At 62.3% G+C, this 23,720-nt stretch overlaps 1 protein-coding gene across 1 annotated transcript in view; it reads right to left on the reverse strand.

Moving 5' to 3' along the window:
• CSPG4 (chondroitin sulfate proteoglycan 4) overlaps window positions 1–23,720 on the reverse strand; it is a 38,921-nt gene that overhangs the window by 11,874 nt on the left and 3,327 nt on the right. The window contains exons 2-3 of the mRNA XM_012735408.2: window positions 6,201–6,364; window positions 1,237–4,773 (exon numbers count right to left, since the gene is read on the reverse strand). Coding sequence (XP_012590862.2) covers window positions 1,237–4,773; window positions 6,201–6,364 — 3,701 coding nt within the window. The remainder of the gene's footprint in view (window positions 1–1,236; window positions 4,774–6,200; window positions 6,365–23,720) is intronic.

Here is a 23,720-nt window from a genome sequence, read left to right on the forward strand (position 1 = left end):
GACATCCAGATGTGCAGCTGTCAGAGAGGCTACACATGTCAATGCTCACCCCACATATAGTTACATGGGTGGTCACAGCCTGAGCTGTGCTCCCTCAGAGAGGTCCACAATCACTGTCCTAGATTCAGTGACGTGGACATACAATCTCATCATATGCTGATGTGGCACACATGTACACACGTGAGTGCATACTCACATGCACTCACACACATGCACTGACGCATATGCACGCACTCTCATACACACTCACATGTGCACACATATGCACACACACACACACACACACAGGCACACTCACGTGCACTCAGGCCCAGGGCCGGCTGGCCTGAGCCTTTCGGCTCCACGCATGCCATTACCATTGCTGACCACCAGAGGGAGCCCACCCTTCGGAGGCGCCTTCCGTGGAGCCCGTGGCGCCTGCAGACCTGGGTCCAGCCTGAAGGCCACAGGTGCTCGCTCTCCTGAAGGTCCAGCCACAGCAGCTAGACTTCACCCCAACTCACACTCCTGACTCTGTCCCTTTGCCTGGAATGTTCCTTCTGCCTAGAATGCCATCCCGTCCCCCGCTACCACACCCGCATTCTCCGAAGCCTCCTCGCTGCCTCCTCCAGCGCGTGGCCTTCCTGGCAGCAGGTGCGTCTGTCACGTCTGCCCCACAGCCAGGCATCCAGGACCAGAAGGGTCTCAGAAATTGGCAGAGCAGGAGAATAAGGCCAAGAGGGCAAGGGACTGGCCTGAGGGCGCACAGCAAGTCAGCCCGCGGGAGGCCGAGGCTGCGCTGTGAGGCTCCTGGGTGGGCACGGCCCTCGGCACGCCCTGCAGGCCTGGCTTGAGTCTGAGGAAAGAGCTGAGGACGCGGGCCTGCGTGGCGCGAGCCCTATCTCCATGGTCAGTGCCCCTGATAGCCTTCCAGGGGACTTACTAGAATCCAGATTCTCAGGCTCCACTTTAGAGCTTCTGTGGGTCTGGGTGGGGCCCAGGAATCCACACGGTTAGCCATAGCGTGTACACGTGTGGACACGACAGCTGGAGGCACACACAACTCATAGCAGATGCACGTGCGGCAAACTCCCCAGAGACTCTCGGGAATGCGGCAAGCACACGCATGCCCGAGGCTCCCACACGCATGCCCGAGGCTCGCACGGGCGCCAGACCAGGAGTGCCACTGTCACATCCCCAGTCACACACGCACACTCGGCATGAGGCCCGTGCCCTGCCCACCGCCTCCGCCCTCACCTGCAGCTGGTCCCTCCTGATCTCGGCCGCCTCTCCCTGGAAGACGTAGATCTTTTCATGCCGGACCAGTTGCAGTGGGGCCAGTGGGCCCTCCAGGGCGATGGTCACTTGCAGGGTGGCGTCTGTGTGCACTGGCCCTGCTTCCACAGAGAAGGCCAGGGAGTCACGGGGGCTGAGGCTGCCATTGTGGCTGTAGAGGACGGCCCCGCCCAGCAGGTCCTGCTGGGAGAAGGCTGTGGCTGGCTGGCCGGCCCGGAGCAGCTGGCCCCAGCGAGGGCCAGCGGTGACGTGGTAGTAGACCTCGTTCCCACTGCGGATATCAAGGTTGGTGTCCAGGTGGAGCACAGCAGTGTCGATGGTGCCCTGGCCTCCCTGAGGGACCACGAGGCTGGAGCCATTGGCCACACGGAGATAGGGCTCCGAGGCCTGTACTTCCAGGAGCGCAGTGGCCTGGTGCTGCCCATCAGACACCTGCAGCTGGATCCAGCCGCGGTCAGCCCCCGAGTGCACAAACAGCACGCGCCTCTTCCTGAGGTCCTCCTGCGTGAAGCGGTAGATGGGCCGCGTGGGCTCTTCCACGGCCACGATGCTGCCGAAGAGCAGGTCCTTGCGGGTCAGCACCAGCTGGGCATCAGCAAAGCCCGAGTCGGCGTCACTGAAGGCCACATCGTCTGTAGTCAGCAGCCGCTGCCCACCCCGGGCCACGTGGAAGACACGGCTGATGGTCTGCACAGGGGCGTGATCATTCACGGGCTGGATGGCCACTCGGAAGACGCCTCGCACCTCCTCCCAGGCCACGTCCCCACTGCTCTCGCCCTGGCGGGTAGCCACAAATGGGATGTCGTCCTCCGTGGTCTCAGAGTCGTCGTGCTGGTAGACCAGCTGGCCGCGCAGCAGGTCTTCATTGGTGAAGGATGTCACCACAGTGGTCTTGTCCTGTGTCCCCCGCCAAGCCAGCCTCCCATGGCGGGGGCGCTCCATGACCTCATAGAGGTAGCTGGCGCTGTTGAGACTCTTGACAAAGAGGTGGTCAGCAGAGAGGACACCCTGGCCACCTTCGGGCACCACGAGCAGGACGTTGGTGAGGACGGGAGCGTCTGGGTCGCCGCCAATGTGGATGGGGAAGGAGTACAGCGGGGAGAAGTGTGGCGGGGCTGTGACGCGGAAACGGAAGGAGTCCTCAGCTGCCGCCGGGGCACGTGCCGTGGCCCCATAGGTCACCCGGCCAGCCTGTAGGTCGTCCTGGGTGAAGGCCTGACCGCCCGACAACCGTGTGCCCTGTAGCTGAAGGTTGCCTTTCCTGGGAGCCTGAACTACCTCGTAGTGGAAGGTGGTGGGGCTTGGGTCGGCCTCCTCCAGGGCGGCCTCCAGGTGGGCCGTGGTGAGGACCTCCCGCTGGGTGCTGTGCGTGTACAGCGGCTCTAGCCGCAGCATCCGCACGGCGGCCCTCTGGACGGTCACTGGGAAGGACAGGTTGCTCAGGGTCTCCTGGCCCACCTGCACCTCGAAGGCCAGGCTCTCCACAGCGTCCTCGGTGCGGTGCTGCGGGTCGGTGCTCAGGTACCTCACGCGGCCCTGCTCCACGTCCCGCTGGTGGAACGCCTGTGTGGCCCGCCACTCCGCGCCCTCCACCCCGCCTGCCCCCTGCTTCTGCAGCTCCCCAAACCGCGGGGCCCCGGCGACGCGGAACAGCACGCTCACGTCCTGCCCCACGGCATTGGTCTCCACCGACAGGTTGGCGGGCAAGATGGGTGCGGCAGAGCCCTGAGCCAGCCGCAGCCCCGTGCTGCGGCGCACCTGTATGGCTGGCCGGACAGCCACCACCTTCAGCGTGGCCGGGACGCTGGCCTGCAGCCCGTCGCTGACCCGGAGCGTCAGGTCCTGTGCGGGGCCGCCGCGGTGGACGTAGACCAGGCTGTCTGTCTCCAGCTCCCGGCAGGAGAATTCTGTCGCCGGCTGCCCAGGCCGGTCTCGGCGCTCCACGGGGAGGCCAGTGGGGGCGCCCAGGAGCTGGAAGGTGAGGCCCTCGCAGGCAGAGTCGGGGTCGTAGGCCTGGAACACCTCGGGCCCCAGCGGCTTCTGCGTGTGCTCCAGGACCACCATGAGGCTGCCGTGCGGGAAGATGAGGCGGGGCGGGTCGTTGACGGGGGTCACCTGGACAGGCAGGACGTAAGTCTGGCCCCTCCGCAGGCACGAGGGCACGGGCACCCGCGCCGTCACCGACACCTCCAGCACCAGCTGGTCGGAGGCGTCCTCGGAGCCGTCGTGGATGAAGCGGGCCTTGCGGTTCACCACGTCCAGGAGGGTGAACATCCTCCGGGCCTGGGCGCCAGGGACGTCCAGCTCGAGCTGGCCGTGGCGTGCCCCCTGGCTCACGCTGAACAGCACCTGGGATTTGCGCAGCTCAGCCTCGGTCAGGTCCAGCGTGGGCTGCACGTGCTGCCACTCGAGCCAGGCTGTGCCACCCTCGGCCACCACCAGCGGGCGGATGGTCAGCAGTTGGGTGAAATTGGCAAAGACTGGAGGCAGCCCCGGCTCAGGCACACACGGCTCAGGCAGCTCCAGGGCCGGCCACGTCTCGGGGGCCAGCGTGGAGAAAGCTTCGTATGGGCCATAGGCATCGTCCTCGTACTCCTCTTCCTCCAGCCGGCAGCCGGCAGCCATGCCGCGGGTCAGCACGGCTTCCCGGAGCCCCTGCCTCTGGCCGTTGACGCTGAGGTCTTCCAGGCAGCCCAGCAGGGAGGCGTTGGCAGCCTCCGGCGCCAGGCCCAGGCGGCGCTCCTGGAGGTGGCGCGAGGCCGCTGCGTCCAGCCCCCCGAGGAGGAGGCTGCCGTGTGGCTGCAGGTGGCTGAGGACGCCACGGCTGGAAGTCCGCGTGGGGTGCTGGTCCACAGAGATTTCCAGTTGGCGGGCGCCCAGGCGGACGCTGACCTCGTGGGGCTGCCCGTCGGCCACGGGCACGCTGTTGTGGAGCAGCACGGTGCCCTGGCCCTTCTCGAGCACAGCCCGCAGGTGGCCTTCAAATATGTCCACGTAGATGAAGTCCCCACGCTGGCCCCCCGCCTGGAAGGCCAGGGGTGCCTGCCGGCTCCGCGTGATGAGCGTGAACTCCAGGGTGCCTTCCTCCTGAACGCCCCAGGCGGGGAAGGCAGCCAGGGAGCGGGGCCCGGAGAAGCCCAGGGCCACGTCGTCACCTGCAGAAAACTCCTCAGCACAGCCCTCCTGCACGTCGGGGGTCAGAGGCCGGAGGAGGCTGCGGCCGTTGAGGGTGGCCGCGTGGAGGCAGCCCCGCAGGGGCCGGCTGGTCTCCCTCAGGTAGGGCAGGCTGAGGCGCCCAGTGCCCCCCACGAAGATCCCATAGGGGACCTCTAGGGGGGCTCCCGGGACCGGGGCAGAGGCGTTCAGGACCCCGTCAACGGACAGCGTGGCCCAGCTGTCCGAAACAGCCAGCGCCACGGTGTGGGGGAGGCCGTCGCTCAGCGGGGGCCCTGCCGGGATCTGCAGTCTCAGCTCCTCCTGGCCCAGGACCAGTCTGACCTGAGGAGAGACAGGAGGGAGGGAGGGGGTCAGTACTTTGAAGACCTCACTTTCCCTCATGAAAGCACAGTGGGTGTCCATACTTGGAGTCCCAGAGCAGGGCACCTAGGGTAAGGGCTTCTGGTGCTACCCCTTTGCCTTCCTGCCATCTCTATTCCTCCCCTAGACGTTCACCAAGGTGAATCCCAGGCCAGGCCTGGAAGGGCTCTGGGGACATCACGGGGGTCATATGTGGTCCCTGCCCACAAGGAACTGACACATAGTAAGATGCTCCCCTGGAAATCCAACTTGTACGTTTTTATTCTTCCCTCTTTCCTTGGGAGAGAGGTGCCAGAAAAATCACCCTTGAGTCCAAAAGATTTCACGCCTAGAACGACGGACACCTGGGCATCCTCCGAGGAGCCCCTAGCGGGGCCAAGAGTCTCGGGGCGCTGGAGGCAGCCAGGCTCACTGCTCAGGCATGGGCCCAGCCAGATGCTCCGTGTTCTGAAGGTTTAGCGAAGAAAAGCTCCCTGACCTGGGCTGGAAGAGACAAAGGACACAGTCCTGTCTCCGTGACGCCAACAGCAGACCTGGCGCCAGTGTGGGGCCCGCACCACGTGGCAGGTGGATGGCGGCAGAGCACGGGGCCTGCAGAGGCAGCGCACTGGGAACCCGACCTGGGGGTTCAGGCGTGGCATCCGCGGGCCACGTGCCCAGCAGAGCAGAGCGGCAGTGCCAGACTGCGCCAGGCCAGTGCGCAGCAGTGGGGCTCCATGGCAGTGAGGAGCAATGGCGGCAGCAGATGGATGGAGCCATAGTCCTCTCCCTACGGGGGGTGGGGGGTGGGTGGGAGTAGGTGCCTCAGATTTGGGCTGAGACCCTGGGTGCGTAAACTCTTCGTGGTTAGGGGAGACTCGAAACAGAGCCAGGCGACTCCTTGCCAGGAAAGCTTACGACTTCTCGAAGGACGGAATGGAAAAGTGCGCTGTGGCAGTGCTGGTGCCGAGGGAGGGGTGCAAGGCCAGAGGAGGCGCAGGGCGCCGGTCCCAGGAGAGGGCCTGGCCCAGGCAAGCAAGGGGGGTGCCTTCTGGAGGAGAGGCTGGAGCTAGGCAGGCGCAGGGAATGGGCGAGGCATGCGCCAGGCGGAGGGACTGCAGTCAGCAAAGCCCGGCGGCAATGACCGCAAGCCGGCGGGGGACTGAGAGCAGTTCGGGTGGTCAGAGCACAAAGGCCTGCTGGGGGCTGTGGTAAGAGATGAGGTTGGAAAGAGCTGGGCGGCAGAGCCCTTTCATAAGGGCTTCACACTTTCTGGGATGCTCCCGCCCACCCCACAGTGGAGAACTTGAGAGCCCAAGGGACAATGATCTGCACAAGGTCACACAGCCAGTTGGGGCTCACACAAAGCTCGGGAAGGAATCTCGCCCCAATCCTGGGGAGGCGCTGACCTGCAGGCGGCCGGAGAAGAGCTGCAGCAGGAGGTGGTCGGCCGGGCCCGCGGCCAGGACAAGCAGGGCCTCGGGCTGGGACGTGGAGAGCTGCAGCTGCAGGTCCACGGCGGTGAGGGCCGTGGCCACCGGCACCTCCAGGTGGCTCTCTCCGAAGAAGGAGGCTGTGTGAGGGAGGAGCTGTGGTCAAGGCGCGGACGCCGGCTGAGGAGGCGAGTCCTGCCGGAGTGGCAGCGGGGCCCAGGTCCGGTTGGTCCTGGCACCAGACGCACAGCCTCCCCTGTGTGCCCCAGACCTGACTTTGAAGGAGGCCGGACCCAGGCATTCCCAGCAACCCAGGTCTCCTCCCTGCAGATCCTGGGGCCAGAGGCGTCTGCCAGCTCTGTCTCTCCTTCCTCGAGCCCCCGGGGACCCTCCACCCTGGGTCTGGCCCCTGCCTGGTCCAAAGAAAAGCCATCACTGTCCTGATCATCTGGCTTGGGGATCACAGCCCCCAAAAAGGGAGTTTCAGGAGAACATCCCAACTCAAACTGCTCCCTGTTCAAATTCTTCCTCCTAAGTTCACCCGGAGCTAGAGAAGGAACCCTAGACGCCCTCATGCTCGGGCTCCTGGGCAATGCTTGCCACACCACGCCCAACCTCCGTGGGGTGGCTGGGGCTGTGGCTGGGGCCTGGTGGTGTCAGACAGGCAGCCCATCCATCCCCACTTCTCTCTCAGGCCGTTCTCCCAGCTGCTTTGGGGTGGGGTGGCATCCTGTTGGCCTGAGTCTGCCAAAGAGCAAAGGCCAGATGGAGAGCATGTGCGGTGTCAGACCCCAAATGGGCCCAGACTTCCTCCATTGCCTCGCTATTGCTTCCTGCTGCAGAGCCATGAGAGTCCCAGTGAGCATGCAGATCCGGTCCCATTGTTTCCGTCGCCAAGGAGCCAGGGATGAGAACAGCTGAGTTCCCACCTCCCAGGCTGAGGCTGGGGACGGGCCTGGGAAGGGGTGAGGGTCAGATGGGCAGGCCACAGCCGAGTTTGCCCAGTGTCACGATGGTCACTGTGCAGGCCCCTCCGTGTCACAATGGGGAAATGCCTCCTTTTCAGTTGCTATTAATACTTCCTCCAGGCAGTTTCCCCGAACCTCAGCCTCCAACCTGCGGCTACAGTTTCTGGTCCATTCCTTTTGCAGTGATTAGAGCCAAATATAACTTTGACTTTGCCTACTTTGCCTACACTACAGGCTGGGGGGCAGACAAAAATGGGTTAAAAAGGTGATTCATCCCTGTTGGGCTTCCCTTAAGTCCCGTGAGCAAGCAAAGGCTGATGGCATCGATATGGATGGTCTGGTTCCGGTCACACGTGTGCTGGTCCCCAGCCAGCTGAGCCGGCTGACATCCTCCTGAGCCTTGCGTGCCCTGAGGGCAGCCGTGCCAGGGATGTCCGAGAAAGATAACGCCCTTGCCTTGGGCTGAGTGGACATCCCTTCAGTTATCTCCTCTGGCCGCTCTGCCAGCCACACGAGCCTTGTCTGGGAAGCTAACGCTAAAGGAATCAAACCTTGGTGCCAGCAGGGGACAGACCAGGGAGCTGGCAGGTGGTGGGCACCTTATCTGCAAGGACATTGATGCTTTGTTAGTTTTTGTTATAAATTTATTTATACCCCCACAATGTGTATGTTGAGAAACATTGATTCTGTTTTTTTTTTTTTTGAGACAGAGTCTCGCTTTGTTGCTCAGGCTAGAGTGAGTGCCGTGGCGTCAGCCTAGCTCACAGCAACCTCAAACTCCTGGGCTCAAGCAATCCTCCTGCCTCAGCCTCCCGAGTAGCTGGGACTACAGGCATGCGCCACCATGCCCGGCTAATTTTTTCTATATATATTAGTTGGCCAATTAATTTCTTTCTATTTTTAGTAGAGACGGGGTCTCGCTCTTGCTCAGGCTGATCTCAAACTCCTGACCTCGAGCCATCCTCCGGCCTCGGCCTCCCAGAGTGCTAGGATTACAGGCGTGAGCCACTGCGCCCGGCCGAGAAGCATTGATTCTTAAGAGCAGAACACAGCATGCTAGACTGGGGGCAGCACTGGCACAGGGGTGGGGGCATGTGGCCCCTGTGGGATGGAGCCGCCGCCGTGGCGGGCTGGAGTGGCTCACAGCAGCTGGCAGGAGCTGACTGTTGAATTTTCCAGAATTTTGTGAGCGAGGCGACGTTGCCCACAGTGAGGCTGTTTATACCACGGAAAGAGGCAAACACCGAAGATCACGGTGCCCCCTCCCCAGAAAGCCTACTGCTAAACATTTACTTGCCCCGTGTGGAGGTGACGCCCCCTGCGCTAAAGGTGCGTGTGACCCCCGGGGCACGGGCCGAGTCAGGCTCTGGGCCGGCAGGAACTGGAGAAGATGGCCGGCCCTAACCACTGAACCACCTGCCTGTGGCCGGCTCCCTGCAGGAGAGCCAGCAGCCTGTTTGGCACGAGTGCGAGGGTGGCAGGAAGCGGAGGTACTTTCCAGAGAGCAAGGGTCTGAATGGGCCCATTGAGGGGCTGGGCCCTGCTGTTTCCTGTGGGGCCGGGCGGGGCGGCGCACACAGGCCGCCTTGTGCTGCCGTGGTGCGAGGGCCAGGCAGCTCCTCGCCCTGACACAGGGCTCTGAAGCTCTGCTGGCCAGGGCTTTGGAAACTCTGACAGCGCCACGCCCCAACCTCCTGGTCTCCTTTTTCTCCCCTCTTACTGTCTCTGACGGCTGCGGTTGCAAGAGTCCAGAATCCCTGTCTTAGAGGTGGGGTGGTGGGGGTAGTTGTAGAGGGGCTTCAGATGAAGAGGGGTGTAGGATAAAGAAGTAATGAGCTAAGAGTCAATCCTAGAAGACTTCCTGGAGGAGGTGAGGCTGGTATAGAGGAGAGAGAGGGAGGGAAGAGGCAGTCTCGGGCTGCAAGGCCAGGTGACAGACTTGCAGGGATACACAGTCCCCGTTGGGTGGGGCAGAGGAGGGTTTCTGTCCCCTCACCCCCTAGAGGCTGTGGATAACTTGAAGGCAGAGAAGTGAAGGGAAGAGGAGCGCGGTCACCCTGGCTCAGCGGCCTGATCGGCGTGGAGGGCCGGGAGGAGCGGGAGGCTCCAGCACAGGTTGGACCAGACCTGTGCCACGCTCTCCTGGGCCAAGAAGACCCATGATTCATCAGAACACCAGTCCAGACCTGCAGCAGCTGTGTGGGCTGCCCTCAGGGCCAGGAGAAGGGGCCCAGCTCAGGCCTCAGTATGACCATTCTGTAAAATGGGCACTCCTTCCTTCCTTGTCCCCATCCTGTCTGCAGGGATCAGCCCTAGAGGTCCCTTCCAGGTCTGGGGTCTGCCCTCATACACGGGGGTGCAGAGGCTGGCAAGCCTTCAGCGTGGGAGGAGCAGGGCGAGCGCCGCGTGCACGGGCTTCTCTGGACGAAGGCACAGAGCTGGGCGTCCATGGCCCTGCAGGGGAGTAGTTGTGGGTCTGTGTGCAAGCGTGTGGATGGCTGCCGGGCTGTGCTTTGGGTTTGCGTAAGGCCGTGTGTTTGTGTGTGCTCGCGTGTGTGGGCCAGGAGCTGCCGGGACAGAGCAGTGATTGTGCCCAGGCCTGCTCTGCCCCTCGGTGCCTGCCCGCTGCTGCCCGGCTGGGCCCGGCTCCATGAAAGGGGCCGTGTGTTCCTGCAGGGTTCCTGCCCCTCCTGCCCGGCGCCACTGAGAGGTTTGCCGAAGGTGGAGGCTTCCCGCCCTTCCTCCCCGTGCACAGGGAAGGCTGTCTGGGCCCTAGGGCGGGGCGGCCCGGCCTTCTTCCTGAGACCTGGGCTGGGGCACAGAGGAGCCTGTGTGTCCGCCTGCCAGTCCCCTCCTCAGAGGGCACATGAAGCTTAGGTCAAGGCCCCTCTGGCAGGGCATGGGTTGTGCTGGCACCTCCTGGCCCCTTGGGGCACTCCCAGGACAAGTGTGAATGGCCACCTGGTCCCTGCCCAGGGGTCCATACATGAGGCTGGCTTCCATCATGCCGCCCATCCCCTGCTGCTCAGCAGACTCTTGGGGCAAGGGGTCACTGTGTGGGAGGAGCTCTGCCCCTCAGGCTCCTGCCCCTCCCAGGTCTCAAGCATAGAAGCCTCTTCCAATCCCGGGGGCTGCTGCGGTCCTTCTGAGTCCGCAGAACCCCTGTCCCTGTCTGTCGAGTCTCCCTGTCTCTGTCTCCCTGCTGCCTGTCCCTGCCGCTGCTTTTCCCTGGTTTCGCCTGGCTCTGTCTTTGGCTCCCCTTCCCCCATCTCGCCCTGGCTGTCACTGGGAGCAGGCCCTCTGCCTGAGGGCAGTTTGGAGAGCCAGGCTGGGGCCTCCTGCTGCTGCTTGGGTGCGAGTCCCACAATGTCAGAGCTCTCTGCAGCCCAAGCCTCCACCTCCAGACAGACAAACAGGCCCAGGGGAGAAGCAATTTGACAGAGGGAAGCAGAAAGAGAGCCTGTGGTTCCCAGTGCCCCGCCTGCCTGGGCCCCACCCCCAGGGACCCCCACTTCACCCTACTCCCCGGCGATGGATCCTGTGTGCCCCACGCTCACTGCTACATTCCCAGCCGCCTGGGGCAGCCAGGCTGGCCCCACAGCCAGCGTGCGTCACGGGCGGCGGCATTCCTGGGTGTCTGCTGCCGCCTGACTTTATAAGGGAGAGAGCTCGGGAGCCCAAGCCGCCGGGCAGCACGGCCAGTGGGGCCGGGCCCGCAGCCGAGGGTGGGAGCCAGAGACTGGGCCCTGTATTCACTCATTCATTCATTCAATCAATCATAAATACAAAAGTGCAGCCCCAGGATGGAAAGCACAGCCAACCTGGGAAGACAGAGCCTGAAACAGGCGCCAAACAGGGACGCCCCTCCCACAAAGGCTGGGTTCGGGAACTCAGACCAGGGCCCAGGAAGGAGGTGGAGGAGGAGAGCAAGAGAGACAGAGAAGGTGGGATGCTGGCAGTGCGCCTGTGGCTGTGGACAGGACTGAGGAGGGGACACCCAGCCAGCCTGCCAGGCGGGTAGGGAGGGTGGCCTGCTCTGAGGACAGCCTGGACTTCTCCTCCACAGCCCCTTCGAGTCTGGCAGCAGGGGTGGCACGTCCTGGTTCCAGGTCTGGGCAGGCAGGGCTGAGACTGGGAGGGCCCCCACCAGGGAGTCTGGGGGCTGTGGGTGGAGTACTCTGGGAAGGCCCGGGCAGGACGAAGGGCTCTGTCTCCCTCATGGGGGTGAGGGGCCACCTGGGGCTGAATGCCGGCCCTGTGTGGGAGCAGGGATGGCCCAGTGCCCTGCCCTAGCAGCTGGACCCTCCCTGCGGTCACCCGGTCCTCTAGACCTTGGGCCAGATCCCTCCCCTTGCACTTCTAAGGGACTCCCCCCATTTTCCACCAGCATTCTGTCCCCAAGCCAGGGAACCTCTGAGGAGGCTGGGTGTGTGGTGGACAGTTCCCTCCGGCCCAGAAGCAGACTATGGCCTCCAGGGCCCACAAGGCTGGTGCACCGTCCCCGCCCCTGTCCGTTCAGAGTTGGGGGAGCCAAGGGACATGCTGGCATGAGGACTCAGCCACACAGCACACCCGCAAACCCTGCACAGCCACAGTGGGCGGCGGGCGGCGAGCACAGGGCCGGCAAGGATGCGGGGCCAGCCCAGCGGTGGGCTCTGGGTGCGGGCCGTGGCCACAGGCCCTCTCCCCACGCCTGCCTTCGGGCTCCTGGCCAGGCGAAGGCTGTCTGCTGCGCTGCGCAGGTGCGGCTCCGCCACCGCAGCAGCCCGCAGTCCCCAAGGCCCAGCTATCTCAAACGGAGCTCTCACCTTCTCCCAACCCTGTCACTCTGACGGTGACAGGGAAGAAGGTTGCAGGCAACACTTCAAGGTCTCCTTGAGGAGAGCAAGGGGACAGTATATCTGCGCAGCGGCGACCCTGGGTCCCCAGAGCCCAGGCTGGATGGCTCACTGCTGTCCAGGGTGGGCTGCCTGGGAGACTCTCAGACACCTGCAGGCCCGCAGCGCTGCCTGCTCTCTAGCTACCCCGACCCCGGGTTCCAGACTGGGACCCCACAGCCCAGGCCGTCCCGGCGGCGCGCCCACTGCCTGCTTCTCTCCTGTCTGGAAAGGGGCCGCCATACGAATAGTGGGTTGGTTCACAGTCACACGGGACTTAAAACCACAGCCGTGCCTCTCAGGAGACAAGGCCTTACTACCCCAGAGGGGCGCTGGCACAGTGGGCACCATGGTGCTCAGGGCAGACCGCCCCCATGTCTAACCTCGCAGAGACCTCCGCTGGGGTCAGGGTGGCTCCATCCCTCCTCGCCCCTAGAACTCTTGAGCCAAGAGACTCACACTCAGGGTACAGGGCCTGTTTGGTGCCTTTCTGGTCTCTTGGAAGGCCAAGGAGGCCAGGGCAGGAAGAGTTCCCTTAGCTACTGGCTGTGCCCTGGCCCTGGGCACTGGCCTCAGCCACTAGTCCTCTAAGCAAGCGCCTGAGTCACCCTTGCTGAGGCCATATGTTGGGGAACATTTGTAATTTAGGGACCCCCCAGAAGACAAGACCCTTGGAGAGGAAGCAGGGGATGTGGGGGTGGAGATGCTGAGCTTAGTCCACAGACACTGATAGGGACAGGGCTGGTGCCCTGGGCTCCAGTCACGTGGCCCTGCCACAGAGGAAATGGGGGGAAAGAGGGGTTCTGAGGGGGGCAGCAGCCCACAGTGTGCCAGGCTGCAGGGCTGGGGCGGAAGCAGGGCCTCAGCGGGGCTGTGGAAGCCCTGCTGCTCCCCAGCCCCAGGCGAGGAGGGCGTGGCGCTGCGGCAGGAGCAGTTCCAAGAGCTTTATCCTGCCTGCCTGTAATGTTCCTTGTTCAGGACGGGGTGGACTTCCCGGCCCTCTCCACACTCTCCTTCCCCCTGGCTTTCCTGGCCCAGGGGGATGTGGACCCAGGCTGGGGTAGGGCTTCTGGCAGAGAAGAGAGAGCGTGAGGGACCCTCACCAGGTGGGGCCTGCCCGGCGGCCCCAGCCCTGGCATCGCCCCTGGGAGGCCTCTCCCATCTTGTGGGTGAGGACACTGAGGCTCGGAGAGGGCAGTCCCCTGTGCGAGGGCCGTGGAGAGCAGAAGCAGGCTGGGACTCAGGCCGCTGTGGGTGTCAGTGAGGGTGAGGGCCGCGTGCGTGCGCACAGCGCGGGCTGGCTCCGTGTGGCGGGGAGTGGGAGTGAGCCTGCCTGCCGGGAGGAGGGTGTGCAGCTGGCCCCTTGCCTGAGGAAGACACACTTTCCCTTCTTGTCCCCTGGGGCTCCTTCTGTCATGGTCAGCGGAGGCGGAGAGAGCTGGAGGGAGGGAAGCACCTGCTGTCGGTGGGCGGTTTGGCCGCCCGGCCTCTCCAGCTCTGGGGCTGGCCGGGGCAGGGAGGGCTTCTGCAGGGGCTGGCGGGGCTGGCTCGTGCCGGGAGCCAGTGATGAGTGCCAGCCCTGCCCACTGGGGGCTTGGAGGTCTGGGAAGGGGGGACAGGTAAGGGGCCCGGGCTCTGCCCAGGTGGGAAGCTGCCCCTGGGAGGCTGATGGGCCAGGCCAGGCCCGCCCGGAAGCCCAGGCGCATCTCGAGCCCCTCTCAGCTCTGGCAGCAGAAAGTGACGGGCGGCGGGGAGCAGTCCCAGGGCTTCCCCAGCCTGATGGGCGGGGCTTGGAGATAGTGAGTGTGTGAGCCGGGATGGGGGACAGTGGAAATGATGACTGTCGGTCTGAAGTCTGGCGGCTCAGCTTGTGCACGACAGGCTGCAGGCCTCTTCCTCAGACCCTTACCTGAAAGGTAGGGGAGGGTGGCAGGGCCCCACAGACAGAAGTCTCATGTCCAGGACAGGCGCTTAGGTCAGGGACCCCACCCCGCACACGCATGCACCTGCGCGTACTCCCTCTCTCTCTGGCGGCCCAGCCCCACAGGAGGGGCCAGCGAGTGTGGGTGACTGCAGTGGGCACGGTAGAGCTGGCCTAACCTCTGGCCTCACCGGCCACGGGCCTTGCCAGACTGGACACTCTTGAGGACAGGACCCAGGGCTTGTACCCGCTGCCAGGACCGTCTGTGCACCCAGGGGGCCCACGGGTGTATGCTGATGAAGGAGACATCTAAGGGGACAAAAGATCAAATGGCGGTGGCATCCGGCCCCACATGAGGGATTTTCTGTCGGTGGAGCTGTCTCATGGCAGATGGGCAAAGTAGCAAGCTCCTGGTACTGGCAGTGTGCCAGCAGGAGGGGGTGGCCAGGAGGGTGGACCAGGAAACCTCAGTGGCTTGCCAGTGGCCCTCTGGGCCAACCAGGCCCCCAGTGGTCCCCAGACTGAGACCTCACCTCCTGGGCAGGCCTGACTCTTCCCGGACTAGGCTCCTGCCCAGCGCCCCCGCCGGCTGCCTGGACGCCCTCAGCGCGGGCCCTGCGCAGTCGCACCCACCACAGCCACGCTCCCTCTGGCGCTTCCTGCCCTGGGCCCACGCACGGCCTGTGCTGATGCACCCGCCTCTCTGTCACTAGCACCAGCTCTCCAGGGCTCCGGCCACTGCCAGTGCCCCAGGCATCCATGCCAGAACGCCCACAGGAGCCCTCAAGCCCGCCCTCGCCACTGCAAGGGGGACCTCACGCCATCTCTCCCTCCACCTGCTCGCCAGTCCAGTGAAGGCTCACCACCCACCCGTCGCTGGGCAGAAATCTGAGCGTCGTCTGACCCACCTCCTCCTGCCTCCCCGCAGCCACGGCCCGCTGATCCTGCTCCGTGCACCCTGCCCCTAAATTCTCCTTCAGCTTCACCGCCCCTTCTTGCTCCTCTGTGCTGTCCACACGGCAGGTCGCCGCCAGCTCTCGCCTGGCTTAGTGAATCTCCTGCTTCCCTTTGCCAGCAGCAGCCCCAGTTAACCTGAGCTCCATCACCCTCCCTTGCCTGGAGGCCTTCAGTGGCTCCCTATTGCCCCAGGTTCAGGCCCCAAGCCCCTTCAGGGCGGCACTGGAGGCCTGGGTGCCCTTGCCCTGCCTGCCAGGCTCTCCTGCTCCCCGCCCTCGGACACTCCGCGCACCAGCCTCACTAGACCCGGGCTGTCCCCATGCAAGCCTAGCAGGTCCCTGCTTGCTGCCTTTGCTCAGGGGACTACTCCCTCGTGCTCTCCTCTCCTTTCCGCCTGTGCAAGGCCCTCACGCTCCTTCAGGAAGAAAGTCCCTCCCAGCTGCCCCACAGCCCAAAGCACCGTCCCTGCACTGGGGTGGCCCAGGGCGCTGTGCTGCGGCCACCTCTCTCCATTAACACTGAGCCTTGGAGACACTACTCCCCTTGCTTGGGGAAGGAAGAAAGGAGGGCAGGGCCACCAGGGCAGGAGGGGCGGCCACACTGTCCCTCCGGCCTAGCCCTCCCCACCTTGCCTTACCTCCCGGCTCCTTTCCAGGCCTCCCCCACCCTCCAGGGCCCCAGAGCTCAGAGACAGGGGGCTGGACGCAAGGGGAGGTGGGGAATGGCCCAGCCAGGGACTGCTTTTCTGGGCCTCTGGTGACAGAGTCTGCTGCTTGTTTCTAAAGAAAATGGAACCAGAGCCCCTATTTATAGCCGGAGGCCACAGCCACAGCAGCAGACTCTTGAGGCTGTGCAGGCTCCTGGCGTGGCCGTTCCCAGGCCCCTGCCCCCCTTCCTCAGCCCCCAGGCAGTGCCTGTGGGATCCTGACAGTCCCTAGGACAGGATGTAGCCTGCACTTTGGGGCAGGGGAGGGGAACCTGGGTGAGGGGGATGGAAAATTTCTTAGGATTGGTCCCTGGGGCCCGGAGTCCCTTGAGAGAATGGGCGGAGGTGAGGCTCCGTTACATCCGCTGGGAAGGCAGAGGCCGGGGGTGCTGGCTGCCGAGGGAGCTCTTCGCACTGTCACTGGGACTGGGTAAAGGACAGGGAAAAGAGGAAAGAGGGGGACCAGAGAGATGGGCAGACAGAGACAGATACGGGAATGGGGAAAGAGAGAGAAGCAGGGGCGGGAGAGGCAGAGACAGAGGGATAAGGATGGGAGAGAGAGACAGGATGGGGGAGAGACACATGGGGACGCAGAGACAGAGAGACAGGACAGGGGAGAGAGACACGGGGAGGCAGAGACAGAGACAGGATGGGGTAAGAGAGACATGGGAGGCAGAAACAGAGAGACAGGATGGGGGAGAGAGACAGAGAGAGGCGGGATGGGGAGAGAGAGACACGAGAGGCAGAGACAGAGAGACGGGATGGGGAGAGAGACAGAGAGAGACAGGATGGGGCAAGAGAGATACAGGGAGGCAGAGACAGAGAGACAGGATGGGGGAGAGAGACAGAGAGAGACGGTATGGGGCAAGAGAGACACGAGGAGGCAGAGACAGACACAAGATGGGCAAGAGAGACACGAGGAGGCAGAGACAGAGACAAGATGGGGGAGAGAGACACGAGGAGGCAGAGACAGAGACAAGATAGGCAAGAGAGACAAGGGGAGGCAGAGACAGAGACAAGATGGGCAAGAGAGACAAGGGGAGGCAGAGACAGAGACAAGATGGGGAGAGAGACACGAGGAGGCAGAGACAGAGACAAGATGGGCAAGAGAGACAGGGGGAGGCAGAGACAGAGACAAGATGGGGAGAGAGACACGAGGAGGCAGAGACAGAGACAAGATGGGCAAGAGAGACAGGGGGAGGCAGAGACAGAGACAAGATGGGGAGAGAGACACGAGGAGGCAGAGACAGACAAGATGGGGGAGAGAGACATGAGGAGGCAGAGACAGAGACAAGATGGGGAGAGAGACAGGGGGAGGCAGAGACAGAGAGACAGGATGGGGAGAGAGACAGGGGGAGGCAGAGACAGAGAGATGGGATGGGGAAGAGAGACACGAGGAGGCAGAGACAGAGAGAAGATGGGGGAGAGAGACAGGGGGAGGCAGAGACAGAGACAAGATGGGGGAGAGAGACAGGGGGAGGCAGAGACAGAGACAAGATGTGGGAGAGAGACACGGGGAGGCAGAGACAGAGAGACGGGATGGGGAGAGAGACACGAGGAAGCAGAGACAGAGACAAGATGGGGGAGAGAGACAGGGGGAGGCAGAGACAGAGACAAGATGGGGGAGAGAGACACGGGGAGGCAGAGACAGAGACAAGATGGGGGAGAGAGACAGGGGGAGGCAGAGACAGAGACAAGATGGGGGAGAGAGACACGGGGAGGCAGAGACAGAGAGACGGGATGGGGAGAGAGACACGAGGAGGCAGAGACAGAGACAAGATGGGGAGAGAGACACGGGGAGGCAGAGACAGAGAGACGGGATGGGGAGAGAGACACGGGGAGGCAGAGACAGAGAGATAGGATGGGGAGAGAGACACGAGGAAGCAGAGACAGAGACAAGATGGGGGAGAGAGACAGGGGGAGGCAGAGACAGAGACAAGATGGGGGAGAGAGACACGGGGAGGCAGAGACAGAGACAAGATGGGGAGAGAGACAGGGGGAGGCAGAGACAGAGACAAGATGGGGGAGAGAGACAGGGGGAGGCAGAGACAGAGACAAGATGGGGGAGAGAGACAGGGGGAGGCAGAGACAGAGACAAGATGGGGGAGAGAGACACAGGGAGGCAGAGACAGAGAGACGGGATGGGGAGAGAGACACGAGGAGGCAGAGACAGAGACAAGATGGGGGAGAGAGACACGGGGAGGCAGAGACAGAGAGACGGGATGGGGAGAGAGACACGGGGAGGCAGAGACAGAGAGACGGGATGGGGAGAGAGCTCTCCAGCCCAAGTGACACCTTGAGCAGAGGGAGGCAGAGCAACAGGGATGGTTGGAGGGTGTTTCTGTCCCACAGAAGGTCTCCATGGCACCCTGGGCATAGTGGTCAGCGTCTGAGTTGGAGCCAGGCGAGGGGGCAGGATTTAGGGTTTCTGTAACCTTCACCCCAGAAGGACAGGCCTTGCCCACCCCCACCTCCCAGGACCCAGGGCCTGGAGACTCTCTGTTCCTGGCAATCTCGGCTCGGAGGCCCAGGCCTGTTGGAGGCCATGAAACACTGTGGCACAGAGCCCATGCAGATGGACTTGTCACCAAGACCCCTGGAAGACTGCCTTGGGTAGAGGGGCAGGGCAGGGCCAGGACCCCTGGGCACAGATCTGGTCCCTGGCTTGCCAGAGGGCAGATCCGCCAGGCCTGCAGGGGTTACGAGCTGGGGCTGTGGCCTGGGCTCACACCTGCCGCCAGCCTCTGTTCAGAGCCCCGCTTGTGCTCGTTGGGGGCTGTGGGGTGAAGATACCCTGGGGCATGTGTCATGGAGCCAGAGCCACAACCGGTGACTCAGACAGTTAAAATAAGGAGCAGCTCTGAGCAGTGACTCAATTGGCTCTGGAGGAGCTGGGTGGGTCTGGCTGGTATAAGACGGGGTAGTCTGGGGTTATTTTTGGCAGGGTGGGGCTGGGGCCAGGGGTGGAAGTTGGGAACTGGGGGTGGAGAGGAGCCACTCCTCTCATCCTGGGAGAGCCCCTGGGTTCTATGCCAACTTACGAAAGTGGTTTTCCGAGGCCAGGGAGCTGTGGCAGGCTGGGCCGCCGCAGTCCAGGCCTCGCTACCCTGCCGTGTGGCCTGGGACAAGCAGATGGCTTTCCCTGGACAAGGTACAGCCCCTTGTTCTGTTTCCATGCGCCGTGAGCTCCGAGTTTTAGAGCTGACTTAGGAAACTAAAGACCCCACCTAACGGCCTAGAAAGGGAAGGGGTCTGCCCAAGGCCACACAGCAGGGCCAGGGATACCAAGGGCTGTAGTGTCATCACACTCAGGTCTCTGCGACGTCTCCCTGCCCCAGGGCTGTCATGTCAACAGTTGGAGGGACAGGCCCCACAGGGGTACCCTCAGCTGAGCTCCAGGCGGGTGGCCAGAAGCTCATGGGCCCCAGACGGCCAAGGGCAGAACTGCAGCTGGGAACAGGCGCTGGGTTCCTTAGCTCATGCCCGGGGGTGGGGGGGGGGAGTGGGCCTGCCCCAGGATCTGTGGAGAGGTCCCCTCTGTGGGGTGAAGGCAGAGGGTGCACAGGCGGTGGGGTCCTGACCTGGGCTTAGGCTCTGTCTGGTCAGCCCTACACAGCGGTCACTGCCCCAGCTGCTCGCCCCACTCTGTAGCCATCTCCTCACGTCCCTTCACCTCCCCCAGCTCTGATCTCACAACGCACGGGCCTCAGGCACCACCGGCACCTCTGCCGGGGCCACGCAGCCCGGAGCAGAGAGGGTCCCTCACCTTCCTCAGTCTGGATTTCTGTTCCTCATGACGCAGCCACCACTGCTTACGCTGAGTGGTGACAACAGACCCACGGCAACTGTGGCAGGTGAACCATGTCTCCTTGCTGGGCCCTGGCCCCAGCTCCTGCGTGCACAGAGGCCCCTGAGGGCTTGGCAGAGAGCAGGGCAGGCCGGCCTCGGCCCGGCAAAGGTCCGGGTGTCTGCTCACTCCCCCCGCCCCTGCTCCGGGGATGGGTCAGTTTCATTTGGTCATTTGTTCACATATTGACTGGGTTCCTTCTGCACTGATACTGAACGAGCCCCCCCCCCCCCCCGCCCCAAGACAGATCCTGGGAAGGGCCTGAAAGGGGCTGGCCCTCCTCCTCCTCACACTGCGACAGCTGCGTGGGCCAGAGCCCCGGCCCCTCCCGAGAGGGCAGGCAGTGGCTGGCCAACACCTCCCTTGGGAGCCCACCTTCCCTTTTCCATGCCACTTGGTCCCACACAGATGCTCTCACAGGGTCGCCTCCTTGCCATGCAAGCTTTCATAAAGATTCCTAAGTAGAAGTTCCCGGGTTGCTGGGCCTGCCCCGCCCCAGGAAGAAGATGGTGATACTAGGACAACAGCAGCCACAGGAGCAGACACTTCCTGAGTATTTATTCCAATCAAAGTATCTTGCTTAATCCTCAACACATGTAAGAGGGAGGAATTATTTATCCCCATTTTAGAGAGGAGAAAACTGAGGCTCAGAAAGGCCAAGTCACTTGCCCGAGGTCATGCATGGAGTGTAGGGCTATAATTCAACCCTAAACTAAGGTCCTGTTTTCAACCACCGTGTGCCCGGCCTCCTGCCTCCATGCACAGGTTCCTGGGAGCTCAGGACTTGGCGAAGACAGCCGCGGGGCCGTAGTCAGGGCTGAGGGGCGGGAGAGGAGCTCACTCTTAGCTGCTCGGAGACGTCCAAAAAGGGTGATTTGTTCCTTCCCTGAGCAGTGGGAAGTGTGTGTGTGTGTGTGTGTGTAGCTGGGCCTGAAGCCTGCCTGGCAGGCCTCCAGCTGCAGGAAAGCAGGGCCCGGGCCCAGCTTGTGCACAGGGAAGGAACCAGGAGGGGCTGTGTCGTGGGAATCCGAGTCCTGGGCCATTGATATTTATAGCTGGCCCCTCCCGAACCGGGGGTGGGGGAAGGGGTTGCGCTTAGGTGGGAACGGAAGTTGGTCTTTTCTCCCTGGTCCTTCTATCTCCCCAGAGAGCCGACCGGCCCAGGCCAGAGGCCCTGCCCTGGTGGCAGAGTGAGGGGCTGTGTCCTGAGTTGGGGGATTCCTCTAGAGCTGCTGGCTCAGGGCTGGACGCTCCTTGCCACAGCCTGCTGAACGATGCCGTGCGGGTGCGTGTGCACGCAGGCACACCTCCTAGGTGTCAGACCAATGAGGGGCATGGGCCAGGAGGTGGAGGGCAGGTGAGGGTGAGAAACACCTGTAACCGCACAGGGATGGGGGACAGGACCCAAGAGAGGGGCAGAGAGCCCTGGGCTGCAGGGCACTCTGTGCTTAGAAAAGGCTCCCAGGGGCGGCCATGCAGCAGCTGAATTTGAAGGGCTGGGGAAGGCCAGCTGCAGGGAACAGCTTGAGCAAAGGTGGAAGAGTGGAGGGATTCTGGATTATAGTTCATCAGCCAGTCTGTGGGTGCAGGCTCCTGAACGTGGAGGCTGCTCTCTCTCGGGGAGGGAAGGCACAGCACAGCACAGCACAGACTGAGCATCTCTAATCTGAAAGTTTGGAATCTGAAATGCTCCATCCAGAACTTTTTGAGTGCCAACGTGATGCCACAGGTGGAAAAATTCACACATAAGTATTGGCATGAACTTTGTTTCATGCGCAAGTTAAAAATTTTGTATAAGATTACCTTCAGGCTATATGTATAAGGTGTATATGAAACATAAATGAGTTTTGTGTTTAGACTTGGGTCCTATCCCCAAGATATCTCATTATGTATATGCAAATATTCCAAAATCTAAAAAAATCCAAAATCCGAAACACTGTTGGCCCCCAGCATTTCGGATAAGGGGTGCCAGCCCGTAATGGCGTCTTTGGGCCTGCAGGCAGGTGGCAGGAGGCGCAGGCTGGGGCGGGAGAGATCCCAGATCCCCAGGCCTGGCTACAGAGGAAGCTGGGATGGAGTGCTTCTCCCTGGGGAAGGACATCTTCCAGGGGCCCTTGGTCTCTGTCTTCAATGGAATTCTTTGAAACCTAGAAAGTTTTCAATTTTTTTTTTAAAGCCACAGAACCCTTTATCAAAACCACATCTTATACAAACCCAACTTATGTTCCAAATCCATAAACTTATGTTCGAGGAGCTGCTATGGGCTGGGCACAGTGGCTCACTCCTGTAATCCTAGCACTCTGGGAGGCTGGGATAGGAGGATTGTTTGAGCTTAGGAGTTCGAGACCAGGCTGAGCAAGAGCAAGACACCATCTCTACTAAAAATACAAAATATAAAAAATTAGCTGGACAACTGAAAATAGAAAAAATCAGCTGGGTCTAGTGGTGTGCTCCTATAGTCCCAGCTACTCGGGAGGCTGAGGCAAGAGGATCACTTGAGCCCAGGAGTTTGAGGTTGCTGTGAGCTAGGCTGACTTCATGGCACAATCACCTAGGCAACAGAATGAGACTCTGTCTCAAAAAAAAAACAAAACCAGAAGCTGCTATGCATGAATCGGGGTTGGGGCTGGCACTTCATATTCGCCTCCAGGTTGGCTCAGGTGTAAAGCCCGGAGTGCCTAGGGCCCAGTCTGCAACTCCCCAGTTGGCATGGTGGTCTCTATGGGCCTCTGGGGGCCCAGCTCTGTGCTCAGCAACACAGCGCAGATTCCTGAGCAAGGCGGATGTGATGTCTGTTCCCAGCGAGCTGCTGGCCCAACTGGGATATGAGGACAAAGGGTAGGGAGGCCCAGGCCCCAATCTGCTAAGGACTCACTGTGGGACTCTGAGCCTGGGCTGGGGGCGGCCGGTTTCCACCATAAGGTCCCGGAAGGGAGGCAGCCTCACTGACGCATCACAGCCGCCTGGCCACGAGAGACCCACACGCTGAAACGTTTAAGCATGAGCAACGGCTGGAGGCCTGGCTCCACACGCCGGCTGGCAAGGCTGGCTCCCTGCAGGCTGGGGGCTGGCCCGCGTGTGCGTAGGAGCTGAGCAAGGGGAAGGAATGCTCCACAGGACAGGCACTGTCCCTGGCCGGTCCCACCCATGCCACCAAGGCACCCTGACGGCAGCCCCTTAGAGGTGTCACCCTGGGTTGGAGACAAATGTGGCTTCACTGGCCACCTGAGCTGTGGGGAGGTGGAGGTGCTTTTCTGAAGGAGATTTGCTTATGTGTGAGGAAGGGGGGCGGGTTTGGAGCGGTGGGGAGGCACTTGCTGGAGGGGGTGGGGGGACAGGAACAAAGGTCTGGAGTCTTCAGGGAGCTGTCTCCCCCACTGGGGTCCCGAGCCCACTCGTAGGTGGCTGCATACTTGGCTTGATCTGCGAAACCTGCCGTTGGGGTGAGTGAGGACACCATGGCCTGTGTGCCCACAGAGTGACTTGCGGCAGTTTCTGCTTTTCTCTGCGTCTCAGTTTCCTCATCTGTAAAATGGGAATGTTTCCTGACTTGCAGTGCTCTTATGAGGCCGCAGGACAACATGGCTAGCACCCACCAGGGATGTCTCTGGAGGTAAGAGCTGAGTGAAAAGACAGCCCCATCCTTTCCCCTGTTTGGAGTTAGGGGCCTTCCCAAGAAGCAGAGGGAGCTAGGAACCCCCACCCCAGAGAGGATCCAAGTACAAAATTGTTCATATAAGTGCAGTAATAATAGCAATGCAGAAAGTTTGAAACGTGCCCCAAGCCTGCACTTGGAAGAAGAGTCTTAACTCTGGAAGGCTCTACAGAACTGGACACATGCCATGGCGGAGGGCATGCTGGGGGCAAGAGGGAGCTGGGTGTGGCCAGGAGTCGGGGAGAGGGGTGAAGGAGCAGAGGGACCAGGAGGGAGCAGGCTCCAGCCCCAGACCCCTGGGCCCTCATTCCTTCGCTCCTGGGTTGGAACAGGAGCCACAGCTCAGCCTCCCAGCCCCCACCCTATGCTCACCCCTTCTCCACAAGGCGCCAGCAGCCCAGGCATGAGGCAGGGGTTGGGTTGGAGATCCAGGTCGGGCGCGGCCATGTGCACATGTGTGCACCCACATCTGTGCGCTGCCAGTGATGTGTACGTCAGGGCTATTTCCAACTCCCCTCCCCTGCCCACCCCTCCTGGGCAGCACGCCCAGTTCCCAGATGAGCAT

The sequence above is a fragment of the Microcebus murinus genome, chromosome 6, assembly GCF_040939455.1.
Source record: "Microcebus murinus isolate Inina chromosome 6, M.murinus_Inina_mat1.0, whole genome shotgun sequence".
Taxonomy (NCBI): Eukaryota; Metazoa; Chordata; class Mammalia; order Primates; family Cheirogaleidae; genus Microcebus; species Microcebus murinus.